General features: G+C 33.1%; 1 protein-coding gene across 8 annotated transcripts in view; it reads left to right on the forward strand.

Annotated features, from left to right (window-relative positions):
• Window positions 1–24546, forward strand: part of LOC105230829 (dual 3',5'-cyclic-AMP and -GMP phosphodiesterase 11) — a 167147-nt gene that overhangs the window by 138024 nt on the left and 4577 nt on the right. For all 8 annotated transcript variants that reach the window (XM_049449123.1, XM_049449121.1, XM_049449130.1 and 5 more), the window contains 9 exons: window positions 2600–2921; window positions 8146–8292; window positions 10413–10758; window positions 12025–12167; window positions 13488–13638; window positions 17813–17968; window positions 18992–19354; window positions 20966–21124; window positions 21195–21371. In XM_049449123.1, coding sequence (XP_049305080.1) covers window positions 2677–2921; window positions 8146–8292; window positions 10413–10758; window positions 12025–12167; window positions 13488–13638; window positions 17813–17968; window positions 18992–19354; window positions 20966–21124; window positions 21195–21371 — 1887 coding nt within the window. In that variant the 5' untranslated portion in view covers window positions 2600–2676. The remainder of the gene's footprint in view (window positions 1–2599; window positions 2922–8145; window positions 8293–10412; window positions 10759–12024; window positions 12168–13487; window positions 13639–17812; window positions 17969–18991; window positions 19355–20965; window positions 21125–21194; window positions 21372–24546) is intronic.

A 24546-nucleotide genomic window follows, 5' to 3' on the forward strand; every position in this document is an offset into this window, starting at 1 on the left:
TATATATATATTTACAGCACACCACTTGGGGTTGTTTTTAACTATACAATACAATACATGTGTGTGTGTGTGTGCTGTCATAGAAAGTATAATTTATATTGCTTGGTTTGGGTTGTTTTCAAGTGCACATGTGCATTTCTAATCAATTGCCCAAACCTAAGTAAATATGTATGTTTATTAGATATTTCTTGAGTGCATGCGTGTCACATATTAATGCATGCGTGCCTCATATATGTTTGTATGCTGCATATCAATGCATACATTTTTATGTGTTTATTTTATGTATATGTGTATGTATGTTCAATATATTTGAACATAGATATCTATTACTAGTGGACTGTATGATTATAATAGCTTATCTTATTTAAACATTGAAATTATATATAAAAGACTTAAATGTAATATTGTTGTCCGTGCTTTGGCAGCAACGAACATGTTCAATTTTGAACAGTTGGGATATAAAACTGCACTTTGGAAAATTTTTTAGGATTTAGAAACATTTTGAGGCTACATGAAAGGCATTGATTTTAAAAAAATTTCAGCTTGTAACAAAAGAGAAGTCGGATTTTCGTTTGAAACATTTTGAACTTTTTTTTGAAAACTTTTTTTTTTTAAACTTTTTGAAAAAAATTTTTTTATGTAAACTTTTTTTTAAATTATTTTTTTGAAATTTTTTGAAACTTTACTAGAGCAAATCTTTGAATATTTTTTTGAGATATACATATGCAAAAAACAGAAAAAAAAATTTTGGAAAAATTTACTAGGCTTTTTACTGAGCCTTTTTGTTGAAAAAAAAATATTAACAGCAAATTTCAGATATGAAAAAATATATCCATAAAGGTTCTATTCATTGTAATTAACTCAGATTATAATTATTCTCTCTCTCTTTACTTGGAGCAAAAACTAACATATTTTCGAAAATAGACAAAACAAACTTTAAACGGAAATTAAAACAAAATTCCCAAACCGAAGTACTCAAAGAAAGTTCACAGATTTGTAATTAAGCACTTTTGCGCAACAAGAATTCGTGGCTTGTTAATGTAAGTGTAAAATCAACATGGCAAATAAAGGTTGCAACAACAACAAAAATGCACGTTTGCTGGCAAGTTAGCAAATGCATTAGAGCTCAACGCTGACTAACTGCTTTACTGCTTTTAAATGTGCTTCAACAAAAAATAAATCAGTGGCATAGGAACTTTCTGCTAACGGTTAACTTTTCACACACCAATGCATAAAAATTTCATTTCATACGAGAGCTGAGTGTGTGCTTGAGTTTGCTTGTTTTTTTGCAAATTTCAGAACACACACACGAACATGTGCTTCATATGAAGGAAGGGTGCAAGCAAAAAAAAAAAACAAAAAATGCAGGAAGCAGTGGTGGAAAGTCTACAAAAACGCAAACAGGAAACTTTTTTACACACAACTTTGATTCGTATGCAATATATGTGTATATATGAATGAATATATGTATATACATATCTGCATATATGGTATATGCCAATATTATAGCCAACATTTGTGTGTTAATTTGAGTGCTGCAATGGTCGGAGAAATAAAATTTGCTCATATGAATGCGCTTGCATTTTCCCATTTATGTATTCATATGCATCACAGGCACACCCATACACCCACATTCAGTTGTGTGTATGTGTGCTGGCATATAAAAATAATTTAAACTTGTTAGTGTGGCACAAATGACTTTAACGAGTTTTCTGGCTGCTTGGGAATGTGTGATATGCCAGCGGTTTGTTATTGTTTTTGCTGTTATTGCTGCTGCCAAACCCAATTTGTGTCGCACCCTAGTGGTTTGCCCTTGTTAAAGCTTTGCTCGTACAAATTTTATTTAATCCTTTATGCACTCAAATTGCAGTTTGCTCACTATGGAATAAGGCTTGTGGTGGGCGAGGGTATGAATGAAAGGGGTATACATGTTTGTGTTATGAGAGGTATATGTAAAAATCGTTATTTTTTGTGGAGTATTATTTTTTTTTAACGCGAAGGCTTATGTCGCGAATTTGTGACTCTGCGGGGAGGATTCATTAATAACGCGAATTATAACAAATAAAAAATTTTGGTTACACCTGCGTAGTTTTAAGGTATATATGTACATCAAATATATCTACACATATGTATGTGTATAAATTTACCGTTATATTTCTCATAAATAGTTTAATTGAAGTTTGGAATGTCTTTCGGCTCTCGTTTTTACGCTTCCTGATAAAAAGAAACAGTAAATTGGCAAAAATTGCAAAAATATGGAAGTTTTTAGGAAAATACCAACGCGTTGGCCCAAATCTCAGGAAAAGATGTTAGGTTAAAGCAATATTCGAGGGAATTAAAAAAATCTGCTTACTTACTTACCTTACATATGATTCTTTTAAAAAAATGTAGCCTACCTTCGAGCGCTATTTGAAATAAGTGACTATTTTTAGCGAAGACACAAACCAAAACCGACTAAAAAATTTTCCAAAAAATGTATTGACGTATATTTTTTATCTAAAAAAATTTATGAATTGTAAAAAAATTTTCATTTTTTTTCAAAATTTAATCATTTTAAGTGACTCAATAATTAATCCCCGCCATCTTTGTTTACTTGCAGGCCTACAGCTGCGTAGCATTGAGGAGCCAAGTGCGCAGTGCCAAACAACAACACATCATTACCATCACACCGGTCGTATGCCAGCGGCGGAGCAGGGGGGCACAGGGTGCGTCAGCTTTGAAAACGCCAATGCGTTAAATCAGCGTACCGGTGTCCCCCTGCAACTGCAAACTACACAAAATCAATATCATCATCACCAACAGCAACAACAAAACCCGCACACCATGCAACATACAACACAAAAGGGCTACGATGCCGAACAGGCGCGCATGGAGGCGTGGATGGATGAGAATCAAGAATTTGTACAGGATTATTTCATAAGGTAAGCGGGTGCTGCATATGCCAAAGGGTGGGTGCTTGTCGCTAATATGCCGGGGTTGAGCGCAAAATGAGCTCAGAAATTAATAAATACAAGCAAATAAAGGATTAGCTAGCTAAATGTATGAAAGAGTTGCACAACAGCAGCGCTTCGAAGTGATTGTCTTAAACTCGACCTTGTGGCAAATCCCAATAATTGTGATTATATTAAAAGAAGAAGCAGCTTAAGGAACTTAAATACAAGAGTAAATATATATACATGTGTTTCTGTGAGTGCACATCTGTTTTCTTAAGCTTATTTGTATAAATATTTATAGCATTATAACTACGAGTCTATTGTGAGCTTGACAATACAGCTTAATATACTCGTATATTTTTATGCAGAGCGTGCGTGGGAATGGTATATGCGCGTTAATGTACCCTAAAGTACTAATTTTATATATTTTTTGCCTGGCAACTTCTCCCATAACATAAAAGCAGTAGTCAGTTAGATAAAAAGTATGTCTGTGACAAACTTACATGGATGTAATATATTTGTATTTGTTAATTGCTTGTGTAGATAGCTTTGCTTGGCAACAGTAGGCAAAAGGCAAGCAAGTGGTAGTCAAGTCGGCATTTAACTTTTCTTGTTGGAAGTCTTCTGCCTACCGGCCAAGCTATTTTAATTCTTTCAAAGACAGTTGTGGCTACAAAATAAGAAAAAATATTAAATAAATAGTTTTACAGTTTCTATAATAGGCAAATGAGTTCGACGAAAACGAGCACAAAGAAAATATGTCTATTTAATTTGATTAAGATATCTTACACATTAACCAATATTTGACAAAAGGCTATGGATATAATATACTTTTGTTCTACTTCCGATCCGACTTGATATTTTTCTTTTATCCAACACAACATAAGTGTTTGTAATAGTAATTTTAGAGTGGGTCAAACTGTCAATACCTCTTGCCAGCAAGAAGTTGGCTTGTGTCTTGGGTAAATAAAAAATTGAACTATTTGCCATTCTGAATAACTCACCTAATATGGCCCTATTTTCCGGCATACGAATGAAAAAGAAAAAAAAAATTTCAGTCTAGTTTAGTAAAAAAAAGAGATTTTATGGATTTATGTTTAAAATTTCTTTCCACATGAAATTGGTGCGCGTCTATGCTAAGAAGAAAGTGAACGTGATTGAGTTATTTCTCAAATATTCAGCAAGCAAGCCATTGCTGGAAATTTGTGGTCTAAAAACCTCAGAATTGGCTGATTAATTCACTCTTATAGATTTTATTAGTAAAATTATCGATCTTCTGGTAAATTTACGCTTGAAATTCCTATCGTTAAGAAGTTGGTATGAGTCCTTGCTAAGAAGTGCCAAATGTGGAATTTTTTTCCAAGGGGATTACTACAGTTAACTTCTATAGATCTCATCAGTAAAAAATTGACCTTCTCGTAAATTTTTCTTCAGAAATCCACTCCGTAAATTGATGGTTGGTATCTCTGCTAACCCCCTCAGTAAAAAAATTTACCTTCCTGTAAACTTTGCTTTAGAAACCCCTCCTTAAATTTATGGTTCGTCTCTCTGCTAAGGGAAAAGTTAGGCTATATAAAGTATAATATTAGGCAAGTAAGGCCAAACAATCAACTGTTTCTTTCTGATATAAAAATCTTATATTTGCCTGATTAATTCACTCTTCTAAATTTGATTAGGAAGATATCGATCTTTTCATAAAAATATGGTTACATATACCTTCCTTAACGTATTGCTGAATCTGTATGTGTATAGATCAAGAGAAAAATCCTCCCAACTTTGATTGCGTAAACCGGACTTTCTCCTGATATCTAAGCGATCTTCTAGATGTTTTTTATCTGTTAACCCTATTTCCGACTTCAAGAGTATACTTATATATTGTTTTGAAAGCAAACCATTTCTTTATGTTTTGCAAATATTTTTTACAAAAAAAAATATTATTTTACCAATTCTATATGAACTATAAAACCAATTGTTAAGAAAGCTCTAAAAAACTTCATCTTGACCCAATCGCGACATTAATTTTGACAACTTCCTTTTACCACCCCGAAGCAACCAATCCCATATCCCTCAACAATACACAAATACATTTGAAATCCAACCACACACAAAATCACTTAGTGGTATGAGAAGTGAACGGTGGGCATAAAAATAGAATTGCCATAAATTGTGTCCAACGGAATCAGGATATTAAAGGATATTACAATGTCAATCAATTTATTAGCGCCAACACGAGCAGCTGTAATAATGTTTCGTTATGTAAGTAAGTGAAATGAATTCAAATGATATTGTGTCCGCCAACGAACACGCGCCGCAGCAATAAAGGGAATATGAGACCAAAGTGACGCAAAGCAGAAATAAAAATAACTGAATAAAATGCAATAATATGAAAATAAATATTGTATTAAAGTGTTAAAAAATTCAAGCAAGTGTGAAAGAGTGCGCATGAAAATTTCAATTGCTGGAAAGCAATGTGGCGCGAGCGGTAATGCTGTGAGTGTGAAGATTTAATTGAAGGTGGGGTAAAAATCGAGAGGAATGCAGAAAAACGGACTGAAACAGCAAAAAACAAAAAAAGAAGCGGAAAAGTGGAAACTCCTTCATGCGGAAGCCGAATAAGCTGACCCCATAAATTGGCCATTAATAAAAAGAAAATTTATGAATGTGGGAAAAAGGAGAGAGTATATGCTATATGCTATGTGCGTGTGCAGGAATGTAGGAATGTGCATTAATGCGCTTTTATGGTGTTTAAAAATATTTATATATATATTTGCCGCTTCTTTGCTACAAACATTTATCGAAAAATCAGTTTGGCGTGAAATTCGCAGAGTTTGGTTGAGCATATATGCATGTGTTTGTGTATGTATTTGTATTTATGGCGATGTGTGTGTATGTAGCCTGGCACTTGCGAGTATATTGGTTATAAATTATGGACATTTTTGTGCGCTTTTGTCCATCTGATTTGCATAAATCCGCATTGGGTGAGATTTAGCAACAGCAGCTGGCGAATGTGATTGCTTTCTATATATATTCGCTGAGTTTTTGAGGGGTGTCAAATATTGCGACATTATTGGCTATTTTGTATAAGATTGTTATTTATAGCATTGTGTGTGACTTTTATTAGAAAAGCGTGTGTAATGAAGGAAATGTTTGCAAATTAGGAAAATGTATGCATACTAGAGAACGGTCCCTTTTATGGCAGTGGTTAAAGAGAAGTGCGCATAATTGGAGTCATAGGGTCAATTTGATAAAGAAAAAATGTTTCTGTATAAAATTATTAGTCACAGATCACTTGAAAAGTGTGGAGTACGTATTTTAAAGACAATCCCTCAAACAGAATATTTTGGAACCGGTTATTGTACGGGTATACGACACTACAGCGAGCCATGAGTTAATTATATGAAAAATAGCTCTGCAAATAATGACCTTATCTTAATTATGTTTTTTTCAGCGATTTTTAAAAATATATTATTCATAAAATATGCACCGTCGCTTTTCTACACAACATTGTTGACTAATACTAATAATCCACGATTTCTAGAATGCAAGTTTTTAAGCATAAAGGTATATAACGGTATATAAGAGCACGACTAAGTCGAATAAAATACTGTATAATTATAACATACACTCCATACAATCATAACTGCATCAAAACAGTAAATGTAGCCACTTTGCCAACTGAATAAATTTGCTGCCATGGCGTATGAGTAACCTCTATGAAGTGGAACATTAACAATGGCACAGCTTAGGCTTAGGCTTTGGCAAAACTGTAAAGCCACTTGCTTACTGCTCACTTAAGAGCAACACAAATAACAATAAAAAACATTTGGGCAACAACAAAAAATAAATGTTTGCACAACAACAACAAATAGCAAGCCAAGTTCAGAGCCAACTTTTGTGAGCCTGTGCAAATATTTGCCCAAATAATTGCAGTAAAAGTGTAAGCGCTTAGAATAACAAAAAACAAGAACTCGAAAAAACGAAAAATAAACAACAGCCAACAAGCGAGTGTCATAATTTATGAGCTTAGATAAAATTTTGAAATTTGGGTCACTGCAGTCAATTTCTGCGCTTTTGGCAGGCAATAACATTATTTTTATGTGCAACTTTTTCATTTTATTTATTAAAAACATATGCACACACACGTAGATGCATGAGTGTGCCATCTCGTTATTTTATTTAGCTTGAATGATTTATTGACGCTGTCGTGCTCTTGTCATATTTTGATTTGTTCTCGCAAAATTTATTTTATATTCGTCCTGCGGTCGGCAATGCAGCTGCCTCAATAGGCAAACAGACTTGTGTGTGCAATAAACAACAGCAAAATATCTAAAATAAAATAAAATAATATTTATTCTGTTGTGTTTGCCCTTTGTGTTGCTGGCTATGGCTCTTGAAGTGCACTCAGCTTCGATGTTTTCCAATGAAGTTGACTTTGTCAGCCGTTTTCAAGCGAATAAAGGACCTATCAAGCTGTGCGCATATATTCGTCATGAATAACTAGCCTATAATTGGCTATACAGAAGTTTGAAAACTCAACATTTCTGTCCTTGAACTCATTGAAGTGTTGATTTTTGGTCTTGCAGGAAGACTTGACTGTGATTGATAGGTATTTCGTTTTCTATGTTTGCTTGGGAAGTGAGAAGTAGTTTAGTATTTTGTGTGACAATATTTTTTCAATGTCAAGGGGTTTCCATTTGTATGTTGTTGTTGAAGTATAAAATTGCTTATAGTTTTTTCTATTTTTTTATTTTGAAGTAGTCCTTATGGAGAGACGAAGAAAAAGAAAATATACTTAAGTAGCATAATATTAAATTTGCTGTGAGAAAGGTTTCTTTTTTACTCTAAAATAAATTTATAAGTCCAATAACCCAAACTCTCGACAGATCGATACTATGTACCATTACCACTACTGTCGGGTCTAAGTAACCGTAAGGAAGCCGGACCGGCCATGCACTGTCATCTCAGAACCATTCCTCGAAATTATTTGAGGAATGTTTTTTGGCACTTCAACAACAACAACCTTTGTTTTGCAAAAATTCGAAAAAAATTTCGAAAGCATATTTTCAGGACTATTTGTGTTTAATTTTCATAAATACATAAATACAAAATATAAAAAATTTTACACCAATTTTTCAACTTTTTTTGTTTAAAAAATATGAAAAGGAAAAATTTCACACCAATTTTTTAATTTTTTTTATTATTTTTATTGCAGAAAAGCCACACGTCAGGTAGTTGATGCTTGGCTCGTTTCACATGCCACTACAGCTGGCAATGATGTCTCGCTGACTGGCTCACCTACACATACAAATGGACAGAGTTGCTCATCACGAGGTGGATCGGGAGCGACAACGCCGGTGAGGTAAGTCGAAAGCAGAATTAAAAAATGAATTTTATGAATATCTACTTTAGGAAATATTTTGTTTTAAAGAATGCTAAAATCACCGAAATATTCAAGAAATAAATTTTGTTGAGTAGGGATAAAAAAAAAATAAAAATTAGAGAAAAATAGAAAAAAAAACAAAAAAAATATTTTTTTTTTTCAGAAAAAAGTCACAAAGAAATATAGTAAAGTATATTTGAAATAAATTTTGGTATTATTTTTTGGTAGGCAAAAAATTTTTGCAGGTTTTTCTAGTGAAAATTCCAAATTAGTCACCTTACATTTACATACACACATATAAAATTCACTTTAAAATTATTTTTGTGACTTCCTAGATTTTATCTTCAAAGCCAAATCACACCCAGACTAGTTTATACCTGATAAATTCTTCGAAATGAAGATAAATCAGTGCATTAGCTAAGCTGCTTGAGCTATACCCTATATGAAACATACATTTATTCATAGTATTCCTCTCATATATCAGCATATACATATGTATATATGAGTAATCGCCGACTGAATGTAGGCGTACAGCCAGACCTCTTCATGAAATCGAAACTGACATCCTTTTAATGAGAAATTTGTAATATTACCCCAACAGATTATGCTATTAATAAATGTATTGTACTATATCGATGATAAAAGCTAAATATAGCTGACTTAGCATACATTTCCATAGCAGATAGACGCTTGTTACGCCCAGTTATGAGCAAGCTCTGCCGCAAAGCCAAGCATGATTTTTTGACCTATGCAACGCACATATTTCATTTCCCGCCCTTTGGCTTTTTCAACACTAGTGCTGTTGCTCCTCCTTTATGTGTTTGCTATTTCCGACGCCTTGGCTGTTTGTCCATAGCGTTCTTGTGCTGTTGTTATGTTGCCAGTGGCTTGTTGCCTATATTCTATGGTCTATTATCTACGGTTGATTGTCCTCCATTTCAACGCACAGCTGTTTGCTGTTTGGTACTTAATAAATGTACAACAATAATAGCAGCGACCCACGCAAGTGCCGGCTGCACACCCCATACATATATTTGTATATGTGTGTCATTATTGGTTTGACTTGTGCGCTAGTGTTGGTGCGACTTGATGAAGTGTACTCTGACATTCTGCTTTCTGTTTTTTATTTATATGTTTACTTAGCCATTTTGTTGAGTGGCAGGCAGGCAATATTAGCAGATAAGTGGTGTAATGGCCCAGAAAAGTTGAGTTGCTAACCGCAAAAAATAATTTCGATGCTGCCTCAAACCACTGTGCAACTGTGTGTGTCCATATATATTTGTGGTTGTGTGTCCTATTGTGGTTATAATCTGTTGATATACTGCCCTGCTGGCTTAAATTTGGCGATAGATAAGGACTGTGGTATGGAAGAAGTCTTTCTTATTTTTTAAAACCGCAAAATTTATACAAAAACGGTCTTATTAAGGTATATTAAAGGATTTCCTCAAATTCTTTGTATATTAAATTGAAAGATTTTTGAGACTTTCCAAACATTGAAAAGGACTTTTTTCGGCTTTCGAGTTCTCAATGTGGGCAAGACAACTCTCAGCGATCTGTAGAGACTCTAATTGTGCTTAAAATTTTAGAAAAACGTTTTATAAATATTAATATAAATTAAGGTAGATTAGGATAGGTATGATTTTGGACATTTTTATTAAATTAAAAATTCAAACAAAAAAAAAATTAAAAAAAATAAAATTTCAGTGAAAATTTCGCGACATTTTTTTTTGTCAAAAAGTTGTAATCGAAAAAATCCTTCACCTAAGTTTTAAGAATTGTATCTCAAAAACCTGTGTAAAATTTCATGAAGATCGGTTGAGTAGTTCTCGATAAAACTTGCTAACCTACTTCATTATTGTGCACTAGACATGACTTATTAATTAATTAATATTTATTTCTCTATTTTTCATATTTTCCCCTGTATGGCTCTACACTTCTACTTGCTGATTCGTAATAATTTCCATGAATTTCCATGATTATAACTGGCCGTTGACGTGTTATTCTTGGCATCAATGAAAATTCAAACACTCGCTGCGCACGTGAACCCGCTACAAACACACACTCACACACATACGTGAATGATTGGACTTGGTGTGCAGAAAAATATCAGCACATGAATTTGAACGCGGCGGTCTGCTGAAGCCAATTGTCAACACCATTGACGGTACACCGACATTCTTAAGTGTAGGCACACAAAATGATTGCTCAACAAACAGCAGCAATATGGGCGGCATTGGTGGTGGGAGTAATGGCAATAACATTGGCGCTGGCAATGGCAACTATAATGCTGCCAATGGCACGAGCACACTCGGTGCTCATCACTATCATCATCATCATCATGGACAGACGGCGCACAGTTTCGGCACAATGGGCTATTATCGGCCGCAACGTTTGTCACGCAACGAATTGAAGGCGTTGGATGAGAAAGAGCTCATTTTTGAACTGGTAAGGTATTGTCTCATTGTGTCTCAACTACAATGTCACTTGCAGTGGACAATGGCAATAATGGCAGCGTGTATTGAATGTATACATTAAGAGTACCGCGGTGGTTAGCACTGCAAGCGCAGTACGGTGGTGTGTAGTGCTTAATTAAAGCGGGGCGACATAGCATAAAGAATATTGGGAGTTTGAGTTTGGCAAGAACAAAAACAGTAACTTGAAATTTCGTAAAATTCGTAGGCAGACTAAGTGTTGCGTGTTCGCTGGCCCTTGTAATGGCTTAGTGGCCATTAATAGTGGTGGTTCTTTGTTTTGCTTTCGGTACTAGTATTGGTATTTTGAGTATCAAATGTATTTTTAGTATTTTTAGTTGATAAAAGGCTACCTTTCGTTATTGAGCTATTGCTTATGGGCAGAGTTAGTTATGGGAAGGTGGTAACGTATACGCCACGTGTGCACGCAAAGTGTGTAAATATCCTTTTTTGGGCGGAAAATTTCGGTGTTGCATACATGCAGGCACAAAAATAACATTTTAGCTAAAATTTGAGAATATTTTTGTTCTAATTTGATCGCGTATAACAGTAAGGGTTGTCTTTTGATTAGCAATGGAAAAGATATTATAGTGAAAAGTTATTATGAAAACCTAAACATTTTATTAAAAGGTGCCATTTATGATATTTTGTGCCAACTTAATGTTAAAATAGCAAATGGTACGGTCATAAAGTATATTTCATTTCTATTTATTTTTTTTTCAATTTTCCTAAAAAATAAAATATTAAATATTTCGAATTTTTTCTTGTAAAATATTCAGTGTAATTTTCTTCAATTTTACTTAAAGACCTTAAATCCTATACCAGCAACGCGCAAGCTCTGCCTTTTCCTTCCATATTTATTTCCAACCCTCTAAGGCACTCTCATTTCCGCAATAATACTTGTTTGCTCACTTTAATTAATATATGAAATGGGAAAGTAATTTGCGCGCATTACATTGCAAATAAAAATATCAATTGTGTTCATTTACTTGCAGCTTATATTAATTTTTTTCTCTTTTTTTTAATTTTCTCTCCCTCTTCTCATATGAATGCAATATTTCTTGCCACCGCTTGCGGCAACGCCATTGTTGCTTATCAACACAATGGACACCATACCAACAATGGCAACAAAACAACTATTTAAAATGCATTGAAATATTTCCCTCCTCATGTGTATGTGTGTGTACGTGTTTTGCCACAACAACGTTGTTGTTTAATTTGCAAAAACAATGCGCATTAGGTAAAGGATATCTGCAACGAACTGGAAGTGCGTACATTGTGCCATAAAATCCTGCAGAATGTATCAATATTGTTGAATGCAGACCGTGGCTCATTGTTTTTGGTGCAGGGCCGTTGCAATACCGCGAATGATGGACCAAAGAAGTGAGTAAGCAGAAAGGCTGTGTGTTTATTTTTGTCTTTGTTAATTAAAAATATGATGTGAGAGACTTTTTTGAAAATGTAAAAAAAAATAAATAAATAAAAATAGAAAGTTGCGAACTTGGAAGAAAAGCTAAAAATATTTTTTTTTACATAAAATTTTGCAATTTTTTTAAATAAAAAAATAATTTAGGAATATTTTAACTGAATATTGATTTTTTGTAATTTTGCTACCGAGTAATTAGTATATAATTTTAAAATTTAATAAATATATATTATTCAAAAAATTCTAGTTGTGCACTTTTCGAAATTCCTTAAATTGAAATCCTTAAATTGATTAATAGACAATGGAAACCAAAATCCTGATTTTGTATTTTTTTTAATCAAAAGTAAATATCATATATTTTTCTAATAACAAAAAATGTATCTTCGTTCTGTCTTCCTTTTTTTAAATATTTTAATTTAATTTGTTAATTTTTTTGCTATTAGCAAACATTTTTTTTTCAATTTTTTTATTTTAAAAATTTCATTATAAAAATGTTCTGGAAAAAATTTTACATATACATACATTTTGCATATATTAATTTTTGCAAGTTTGTTCATTAATGTTATTACCAGGTTTTATTTCAGTAAATTAACATGACAGCATTTTTGAAATTTCAAAATTTTTTTTTAATATCAAATTTGTTTTTTTTATTGGATAAAAAATAATCACAATTTTATTTATTTTTTCTTAATTTTTTAATTTTGGTTTTCTAAATTCTTAATGTTAAATTTTTTCTTAAGTTTATTAATTTTTTTTTAGTTTTTTAAATTTTTAATGGTGTTTTTTCGTTATTAATTTTAGTTTATTTTTTCTTAATTTTTAATAATTAAGTTCTTAATTTTTTATTAATTAAATTCTTAATTTTAATTTTTTCTTAAGTTTCTTATTAAGATTTCTTTTATTTTTTAATATTTTTTTATTTGTTTTTTTTTCGCTTTTAATTTTTATTTATTTCTATTAATTTTCATAATTTTTATTAATTAAATTCTTAATTTTTCTTAATTTTTAATTTTTTTATATATTTTTCTTAATTTTTTATTATTTTATTTGTTTTTGTTTTTTTAGTTTTCCAGTTTTAATATTTTATTGTTTAATTTATCAATTAATTCTGCTGTAAGTTTTTCTTAGAATGTCAAAGAAACTACAAATAATAACTTTTCTAACACTATTTTTGTAATAACGCAAGCGAAATTGATTACTGTACAATTTTTGTTATAAATACATAATCTTCAAAGTATTAATTTTATAATTTTTCGCTCTCATACCTTTGCCGTTAGATGTCTCGTGTCTAAGCTGTTCGACGTTTGTCCACGCAGCACCGTGGAAGAGATGGAACAGCAAGAGGAAGTACGCGTTGCTTGGGGTTCGGGCATTGCTGGTCATGTGGCTGAGAGCGGTGAACCAGTTAATATACCAGATGCATATCAGGTAAGCAATAGGAAATTCTAAAGGAAATAAAAGGATGCAAGGATAATACTTGTATTGATAATTGATATTATAGTGATCTTATACGTACAAATTGGGTTATATTTTAAAAGTTAAAAATCTATTTAAAAACTCTGCTTTCAAAGAAAATATGGAAAAAATTCTATATATTATATATGTACATGTATAGTAATAATTTTGTGAAAGATTCCTACTTCTACGTGCAATAAGTTCGAAACTCTAAACTACGCAATATGCCGTTCCAACAACAACATACAAAAGTTAAAAAGTTGCATTTCATCCCATAAATAACTCTTCAAATCACTTTTGCTTACTCACATATGTTTTTCCTCTCATACTACATATAAGTATGTATTCACCAGTTAAGTATTTCGTGTGCATTTGTGTACTTTTATCGCTACTTCCGTTGTGACACCATGTGCATCATTAATCATATTTATACGAGCGGCAATTTTGATTTACGAATCAAAGTAAAATTTAAACAGCTCAAAGTTCCGGTCAGTGACTATTTGTCAGCAGCAACTTTTTGATTACTTCACTTAGAAGTCGTAGTAAGGAAACAGCATAAAATTCAGCAGCAAACTACACTTACATTAATGCACATACAAACATGCATTACTTCTCGGCAACAACTCTTTGGCTCAGCAAAGAAATATTTTCAACTGCTTTGCGACTTCCGGCGCATTTTACGGTACTTCACAAGCAGACGTACAAGAAAGATTAATGATATATTTTAATTTTTTACATTTCTCTTGCTTTCAATTCTCGGGCGCACTGCTTTGGCCGGAACACTGTCCAAGTATGTTGTACTTGTAACGGGTGATTTTTTTGAGGTTAGGATTTTCATGCATTAGTATTTGACAGATCACGTGGGATTTCAGACATGGTGTCAAAGAGAAAGATGCTCAGTATGCTTTGACATTTCATCATGAATAGACTTACTAACGAGCAACGCTTGCAAATCATTGAATTTTATTACCAAAATCAGTGTTCGGTTCGAAATGTGTTTATCGACAAATTTTGTTCAGCGATGAGGCTCATTTCTGGTTGAATGGCTACGTAAATAAGCAAAATTGCCGCATTTGGGGTGAAGAGCAACCAGAAGCCGTTCAAGAACTGCCCATGCATCCCGAAAAATGCACTGTTTGGTGTGGTTTGTACGCTGGTGGAATCATTGGACCGTATTTTTTCAAAGATGCTGTTGGACGCAACGTTACGGTGAATGGCGATCGCTATCGTTCGATGCTAACAAACTTTTTGTTGCCAAAAATGGAAGAACTGAACTTGGTTGACATGTGGTTTCAACAAGATGGCGCTACATGCCACACAGCTCGCGATTCTATGGCCATTTTGAGGGAAAACTTCGGACAACAATTCATCTCAAGAAATGGACCCGTAAGTTGGCCACCAAGATCATGCGATTTAACGCCTTTAGACTATTTTTTGTGGGGCTACGTCAAGTCTAAAGTCTACAGAAATAAGCCAGCAACTATTCCAGCTTTGGAAGACAACATTTCCGAAGAAATTCGGGCTATTCCGGCCGAAATGCTCGAAAAAAAAAAATTGGACTTTCCGAATGGAAGACGCATCAACAACATTTAAATGAAATTATCTTCAAAAAAGTAAATGTCATGAACCAATCTAACGTTTCAAATAAAGAACCGATGAGATTTTGCAAATTTTATGCGTTTTTTTTTTTTAAAAAGTTATCAAGCTCTTAAAAAATCACCCTTTATAATGTGTTGAATTGTAAAGCTTTGGCAAGTGCTTAGCTGGCTTAACGAGTTCAGGCGTCAGTTCTTTAAGCAATTAATCTTCTGTAGTCAGAAGTTAGAAAATGTACGCATAAGTGTTGTGTTATTATATTTTGGAGAACTGAAACTTTTATATGGAAGCGAAGTTGCATTTTGTATCTTTGCAAAGTAATGAGGGAAATGTGTGAAGAGCATAAAATTTTTAGGATTAAATTTTGTGGCGAGTGGAATTAATTTAGCTTACATTGGTAGTGTAAAAATCGACTTCGAAGCTGGATTTTCCTACATTGGCTATTAGTCTGCTGAGTTAGGAGGTGATTTTCGCTTCCTTTGTTGCGGCGTGCTGGATTTGTATCCTGAAGGTTAGTCTGGGGTCCAGCCTTAAGCCTAGGTAGTTTACTTTCTGTGTCCTAAGAATATCTCTAGTCGTTTGCATGTTTATTTCGAGGGGTATGTGCTTATTTGTTAGCAGGAGCAGCTCTGGTTTTCCGTAGCAAGCGGGAGGTTGTGTGAGTCGAATATAAATTTTTCAATCATAAAAGCCTTGAGAACTGCTTAAAAATTTTAAGTCGATTTTTGTCATTTTTATAAACCTTCCTGAAATCTAAAATGAGCTCTTGTGCTGATTACTTGATTATTCGAGTGCAATATTGATGAGTAAACAGTCAACACTGCACCAACAGCTCAATGAAACGCCAACACTTTATCATTTTTATGAATAATCTCAAACACTTGCATGGACAACGTGGAACCAAACGTGAGAATATTAAACATAGTATAGTCATACAATAGATATAGTCATAGATAGATAGGTAGGCAATATTAAAAGCAATAATGATAAGCAAGCAATAATAAAATGTATCACTCCAACAAACATTGATAAGGCCAATCGGTGCTGCTGATGATGAAAGCAAAGCAAATACAAATATCACATTAAGACTCTACGCCTATGTGGTAATATTATAATACTTACACATATTTATATATACATAAATATATATATGAATTTATACACATATATCTACATACAAATATATATATATAAAACCACATTATAAATATTCAAAATTCAAGCAGCGCTGATAGCGTTATCGACCGCTATTCACTCGTGATTATGATGAAGCTATTGAGCGCGTCATCCATTTGCATTTCCACATATAAATATCATATATATGTGCATGTGTGTGTCTGCTTTTTAATACCGCAACATTTTCACTTTACACTGCGTGAGTAATTGTCTTTTCTCTGAATGCACTGTGCCGTGCATGACGATTACCTACTTGCTTTCTTGATTGGCTATAAGCACATGCACGAAAGTGTGCCGAAGTCGGCGGTTGCTACGGAAGGAAATGAGTTAAATGCGGGCATATTCCAGGAAAATGATAAACCGATATCAATTATACACTTTACACGTTAATTATATTGTCACTCGGCGTAATTTTTAATAAGTGGGCAGGGTCTTGTTAAGTATAGTACATGCATTTATTCGATGAGCGTCAGTTGACAGGCTGGAAAAAAAGAAGAAAAAAATGTTAACTTTGATTATACCGAGGCTATAATTTTACTGTTCACCAATAGAAAATATTTCTCAGAAGAACTTTGAGCAGTCAGTTTGTATGGCAACTATATGCTAAAGTAATTCGATCTGAACAAATTTTTCCGATATTGCATTATTGTCTTAGATAATGATCTAAGGAGAACTTCGTGAAAATTTCTCGCCAAATAAACAAGTTTTCCATAAAAACACTGGATTATGATTGTCCAGGTTATATGATTACTATATGTTATAGTGGTCCGATATCAGCCGTTGTTACAAGTAAACAGACTCTTGTTGAGAAAAGGGCAGGTGCAAAACTTCAAATCCATATCTCATAAACTGAAGGACTACATTGTATATATACAGACTCAGCTCATACAAAAAATTTATATATGGTCACCTAAAATACAAAACGTACATATATGTATAATAACCAATGTATAACCATTGTATAACGAAAACTCTAATTTGTGTGTATGATAACCAATGTATAACCAATTTATAACCAAAACCCAAATGTTGTTTCATTATTAGTGGTTTCTATTATGAAAAGTGAAGTTACGTTATTTTGCATTTTAGGTGACGATATGGTATTTTATAGGGTATCTTTTCGGTAAGCTTCGTCGATCTGTTAGGTCAGTTACATTCCGGTATCATAAAGAACCAGCGTTCACAATCCCTGCGAACGAACCTAGCGTATAATTGCCTTACAGGATTTGATGACTTTGTATATATTATTTTAAGAAAATCTATTATGATTTAATTATAATTATTATTATATTATAGTTCAGTCAATATTTTATAAACATTTTTTATATTTCACTGCTAACCCTTTGTGTCTCATTTTCACTTTTGCCATTCAAAGGATGAGCGCTTCAATGGCGAAATTGACAGCATAACCGGCTATCGAACGAAGGCGCTGCTCTGTATGCCCATTAAGGATTCATCGGGCGATGTCATCGGTGTGGCGCAGGTCATTAATAAATTAAATGGTGAATGTTTCACTGAGGCCGATGAGAAGGTAAGCACGACGCGCACTGATAAGCAATAAAACTTTATATGGAGTAACTTAGCAGGTTAAGGGGGGTAAGCGGGCGCATAAAACAAAGTGACAGTAAATATCTGTGCTAAACTCAGCCGCGATGCCAGAACTACTAATTTGAAATTTATGTGCTGAATAGCGGATTATATGTACATATGTGCTAACTATATAGATAGATGTATAGATATTTATACGTATATATGTATAAATATATACAAATATGTCGCGCAGCTTTCAATTTCTCAGCAGACACTCTTAAATTTTTTATGGCGCTCACTTGTTGTGCACAATTTTATTATTCGCTATTTTCCTTCATGACACACATGCATACGCACGCCGCGTACAATAACAACGAGCATATGGCCTGGTACTTGCTGGTGGCAGCACCGCAAACGCTGCGAGCGAATTGTTGCAAACTTTTTACATTCCAGCACATTAACCATTTTCCGGTCGATTCCTTTCATTGGTTGCGCGCTTTGTTGGCCACAACGCTCGATGCTACGCGCGCGAAAAATGCGAACTTGTCTTCAAAGAAATTTTATCGCCTTATTTGTCTATGGGTGTAATGGTGTAATGTTTTCATTTTTATTGACGCTGCGAAATCTCAAAAGACAACTTTCTTTTAACAACTTTGTCGCACTTAAAATTTAATTTCGTCACTAAAAGTTTGCCATTCTCTGGCTGAGACGTGGTCACATGGCCGCAAGTGAAGCGCTGCCGTATGAAGTAGTTGGCCGTGTTAGAGATTTTTAGTAGTCAATTAAGTTTTATGGTCAAAAAGTATTTGCAAAGGCGAAATAAGTTTTAGAAGTTTGCGCAAAAATTCAAATTTTATAACGGTTGTTATCACAGTAGAATTAATAACAGTAAATAATATTAATTTAAACTTTTATGAATATTTAAATACAGTGTTAGAATCACGTTTTTACTCTTCATTTCGTTATCTCTTTCTCTTACTCCCGCTTTTCTCTACAATATCTTTTTATTCTCTGCTCTCTTCAGGTGTTTGCCTCTTACCTGCAATTCTGCGGCATCGGCTTGCGTAATGCTCAACTTTACGAGAAATCCCAACTGGAAATCAAACGCAATCAAGTCTTGCTCGATTTGGCGCGTATGATCTTCGAGGAGCAGAGCACCATTGAGCATATGGTATTCCGTATACTAACACACATGCAAAGTCTCATACAGTGTCAGCGTGTGCAGATCTTGTTGTTACACGAGGCTTCGAAGGGCAGCTTCTCGCGTGTGTTCGATTTTGAAGCGAATGATCTCAGTGAAGAGGAGAATACGTCACGTACGAGTCCGCATGAGTCACGATTCCCCATCAATGTGGGCATCACCGGCTATGTGGCCACAACTGGTGAGGTAAGTGAACTGGTGTTGCATCATGCTTCATTATTTTCAAATTTTTATTAGATATGAATGAATTGAAATGAAATGCAGGGTTGTGGTGTATTTTTTTAATTAATATAATTAATTTATTTTAATTAAATAATTTATTATTTATTAACTATAATATTATTTTATTTTGTATTTTATAAATTTTATATTTACAAATTTATATTCGACAAAATTTTAAATTTTTTTTTGGCGAATAGTAAAATTAATTAAAATTAAAAAAAATTAAAAAGAAAATTATTTTATAAAAAATTTTATTTAAAGACTTTGGAAACAAAACAAAGCACCATCTGCACTTCCGCTAACAATTCCAAATATTTTAATTTTATAGAATTTATAAAAATGTTTAGTCAAAATAGTATCAAGGTTGCCACATAATTCTACTATATTATTTTAATTTGAAATTATTACGAAAACTTAAAATTTATAGAGATATGCAGATATGGGTGAAGCTTCAAAAATCTTTAATGTGAATTTAGTAACATTTTTAGAAATTATGAACTTCAGCATGACCAGGGTTGCCACACAATTGATTAAATTTTGATAATAAAAAGTTTAGTAAATAATCATAGATAGAATTGGGTAATTGGTTGCAGTTAAAATAAAAATTTAATATACGTAAGAAGATTTCTTTATGTTCTAGGGTTGCCAAATTTTTAAATTAAATTATTACATTTTTTTCTCAAAGTTATAAAAAAATTAATAATGTATTAAAGGACGTCCGATTTCGTATAAATTTCATATAAATTCCGGTGTTGCCAACTTTTTACAATAGATAATTAATTTTTGAACTAAAGGTTATATTAAAATAAAATAAAAATAATTTGTTATTGTAAAATTACAAGGAAATTTTAAATTAAACGCTTGCGGAAGTTTTTATAATATATACATATATATTTTTTCCATTAGGGTGGGTCGAAAAAAATTTTTTTTTTACTTGGTACTCTGCAAAATAGGCTTTTAGACACATCAATATATATATTTATATTTTTTTCGTTATAAGTGAAGTTTTTTACGCACCCTAATGTTCATTGCTTATTATTTTCCTAGCGTTTTCCTTTCTGTGCCTTTTCAAGATTTTTATTTTAGAAGAATTTGAAAAACATATTTATTTATTTTATGTTTTTTAAATTAATAAATTTAAATTTTTTAACATATATTTCATTAATATATGTATAATATATACACACACTAGGGTGGGAAAAAAAGTTAAAATTTCTCTTTCGCTTGGTATTCTGAAAAAAACTGACTTTTAAAGTTTTAATTGAACGTTTTACCCACCCTAATATCCATTGCTTATTATTTTCTTAGCCTTTTTTGTGCCTTATAAACGTTTTTATTTTAGAAAAAATAATAAATATTAATTTCAAACAAATAATTTTATGAGTTCCTTGTTAATAATGCACAATTCGAATGCGTGGAAACTACCTTAGAAATTAAAAAAACAATTGACCCGCGTGAAGCATATTTTGTATTCAGATTAATATAAGAAAACGGCAACTCTATTTAAAGTATCATTTATAAACATATTTCAAACCAAAATATCTTTCATCTTTCCTTACTCTGTTTTTCCCACAGACTGTGAACATACCAAATGCTTACGAAGATGATCGCTTCGACGCCAATGTCGATATCGAGGGCAACTTCAAGCACAAGTCCATATTATGTATGGCAATCAAAAATTCACTGGGTCAAATAATTGGCGTCATACAGCTGATCAACAAATTTGATGATCTGGTGAGTACATTAAACAACAAAAATAAATATATAGTCACATTTTGCTTTATAAATTTAACTCTCGCCACAGAACTTTACCAAAAACGACGAGAACTTCGTCGAGGCTTTCGCCATCTTCTGCGGCATGGGCATACACAACACACACATGTACGAGAAGGCGATCGTGGCGATGGCCAAGCAGAGTGTCACTTTGGAGGTGTTGAGCTATCATGCCTCGGCAACGATTGATGAGGCGCATCGATTGAGGGTGAGTCTAAAATAAGCGCTGAAATTAATTCAATTAAATGCAGCAGGGGGAAATGTTTGTATGTGCTTAGAGGCATATGTATGTGGTATATCCTTACCCCTTTTAACTGATGTGCTGTCGGCTTGTCAGTTCCGTTTGCGGCAAATTGGTTAGTCAGCTGCCAAAGCGCTGGCAATTAATTTTATCTTTGACAATTTCAAGCTTTTGCGGTATAATTTATTGCTGCATGACACATGCTTACTGCAAGTGACATGTGTACCCGTTTACGTGTAACTGCATTGTATGTGTGTGTGTGGATGCATATTTGTGCGAGTTTGTTTGTAATTGCATTTCAATGCGGTACTCATGCGCTCGCCTGTCAATCGGCGCGCTGGGAAGATGTTATAGCATGTCATGTTGCTGTACAAGACATTTCCAATTTGACCTCAATAACCATATTTGATTGAAACACAAATGCATATTTGCATGTGGTTTACAAGTGTATTGTATTGCATGCGCGCTGCATATTCATAAGCACTTTATTGTGTGTGTGTGCAAGTATTTTGTTTGGCATTTATAATCATCTTGTTGCGGTTTGTTGAGATTTCCATGTGGGTTTTTGAGGCAGATTCAAATTAAATCTGTCCGAAATGATTGTGCGGTCGCAATAAATAGAAATTTATATTTTTGTATGTCTTGTTGGTATTGCAGATTTCTTTTTTGGTTCTGCTATATGCAGGGTAGAAGTGACACATTCTTACATTTACCTAGAGTTACAGAATATTTTTGTAATTATGCTCCATTTAAGCAGGTTGTCTAAACTTTGTGGTTGATGTTGTTGTAGAACAGTAAAATTCATACAAAATATATGAAACGAGATATTTCGTCAAGAAGTTGGAAGCTTGATTTGAATTTTTCTAATTTTTTTGGCGGAGGACCTTTCCGTTAAAATTTAAGCCCATACTTTGAGAGATTTTCTTAGAGGTTGTCTTACCTAGCTCCTATGTATATCATACATCATGTAACCTATTTTTGATAGAAAATTAAATTCTACCAAGCCTACATTTAGGCGAATAGAGGAATTTTGAAAACGTAATTGAAATTTTTATTGAAAATTACTTTAAATAAAATTGTAGCTACAATTGAGAATGCCCCTTAATTATTTAAAAGCATTTTCAATAAAAAAATTTAATTTAGAGTTGTCTGTTGCCTGCATTTTGGCGCGTTATTCAATTCTGATTACGTAATATTACAAAGATACATATCTATCTCCGAAAAGTAACAATATATGCATAATAGGAGCTAATATTCGTGTCACGAAGAACTTATTATAAGTGGCAGGTTCGACTTAGAATCTATAAAGTCTCCTATAAGTCCTATAAGAAGCTCTTCGTGATGAGAAAAATATATTTGTAAATGGCATTTTGGAAGAAGCATGCAAGAATTATATACAGAACATCGGACATGATTATACCGAAGACTAACCCAGTAACACTCTCACTCTCAAGGTACTCAGCTGAGGAAGTTGCCAGAGGATTAGATTTATTTTAGTTCTATTTTGCAATATCAAAGCATATATGTAAATGCCATAGAAAAGTCTTTAGTAAAATAAATTAATTAAATTATTTCAGTTAATAGAATGCCCAACAGTTAAGTAAAAATTCCATCTCCACTTTTTCATCAACTTTCTGTTCAATATTAAAGACGCTCTCAAACAATTGGCTTTGCCACGTCCTGTTGTAACTACCATTTCCATAATGAGCAACATTTGGCTACAAATTTATATAAACTCTGTGTAAAAGCAATTAACTTAAAAGGACATGTGTCCAGGGAATCATAACTATCATTTTAATTACCAAACAGTATATGACCCTACAACTGACGCGCACACACACACACACACGCGGTGCTACTAAAGGTGGATATAGTATACAAAAGCGAAGTCATAAAAGGAAGCCCGGAAGCCATTTAAGCATAAACATAATTGATTGACTGTCGTGCCAGCAACAACAACGCGCAACAACATGCCACTTAAAGCCATCGCAGTAACGTGGCAGCGCGCCAGGCATGCGAAATTTGCGCTGAGTACCAATAAATGAGCTCACGTTTTTGATAAGGATGAGAGCAAAAGACGTGGTAGTTGAGGAAGGTGTCTATAAATATATATATAGATATATATGTACTTATATATTTATATATATTAGATGTATATATATTTATGTTTGTATGAACTTATTATGACATGATGGAAAATATACAGTTTAACATAACTACTTTGCTGGCTTTACAGTAACAGTTAGTTATTATTTCGAGCCCACTTACTTAACCCCAATTATTATTTTAGCTGCTGTCAGGTGCAGTTATTTACAATTATGTAACCTTTAAGTTCTACACATTTCCAGCCTTCAAATAAAAGTTTGCGGCTTGTTATCTGGCAATTCCTCCTTAAATGCGGACATTTCAAAGAAACTTATTTATACGTACTCGTATATAGTATTCATACATACACATATGTATGTACGCTTTACTGTGAGCGTAGCTGATATCCTTTGAGGCATTTAAATGTAAATGAAGTCATTGCTGTCATGCTTATCCATTTACTTAGTAAATTTTATGAAAGTGAGTGCTATTTGCAATAAGATGGCAATTAAACAGATGGCAACAACATTTTTGCATTTTAGTTACTATTTGGTTAGGCTAATTTCCTTTAAGTGGCTAACCGAGAAAATTAATGTGATGGGTCACAATATTAGAGTATGAGTTATAAAACAACAATAACAACAGTTAACATATTAGAGTATGGCTTTTAAAACAACAATAGCAACAACTAGCATAAGTATGATCTTCTAAGTGGAGCACTTCTAAACGGCACACCTACTGTCACAACCTAAAAGGGGTATCTTTGGGTATTAAGGAAAAAAAACACCTTATAAGTTCTTTAGAAATTTACAGAGTAAATTTTTTAAGAAAAAAATTGAACAATTTTGTAATTTCACGCTGTTTTTGATGTCACTAAGAAATGTTCTCCACTCCTGCAGTGGTTTCGGTCTTCTTAAAAAATCTTCAAGGATAGATATTGGCAGTACAATGATAAATGGTCGAAAAACATAAAAAAATGAGAAACTGACGGCGTTTAAAAAAAAGTTGAATATTGCTTGTAATTTTGGTCCTTTTTTCCGATTTTTGGCTCGATCAA

This window comes from Bactrocera dorsalis, chromosome 1 (assembly GCF_023373825.1).
Source record: "Bactrocera dorsalis isolate Fly_Bdor chromosome 1, ASM2337382v1, whole genome shotgun sequence".
NCBI lineage: Eukaryota > Metazoa > Arthropoda > Insecta > Diptera > Tephritidae > Bactrocera > Bactrocera dorsalis.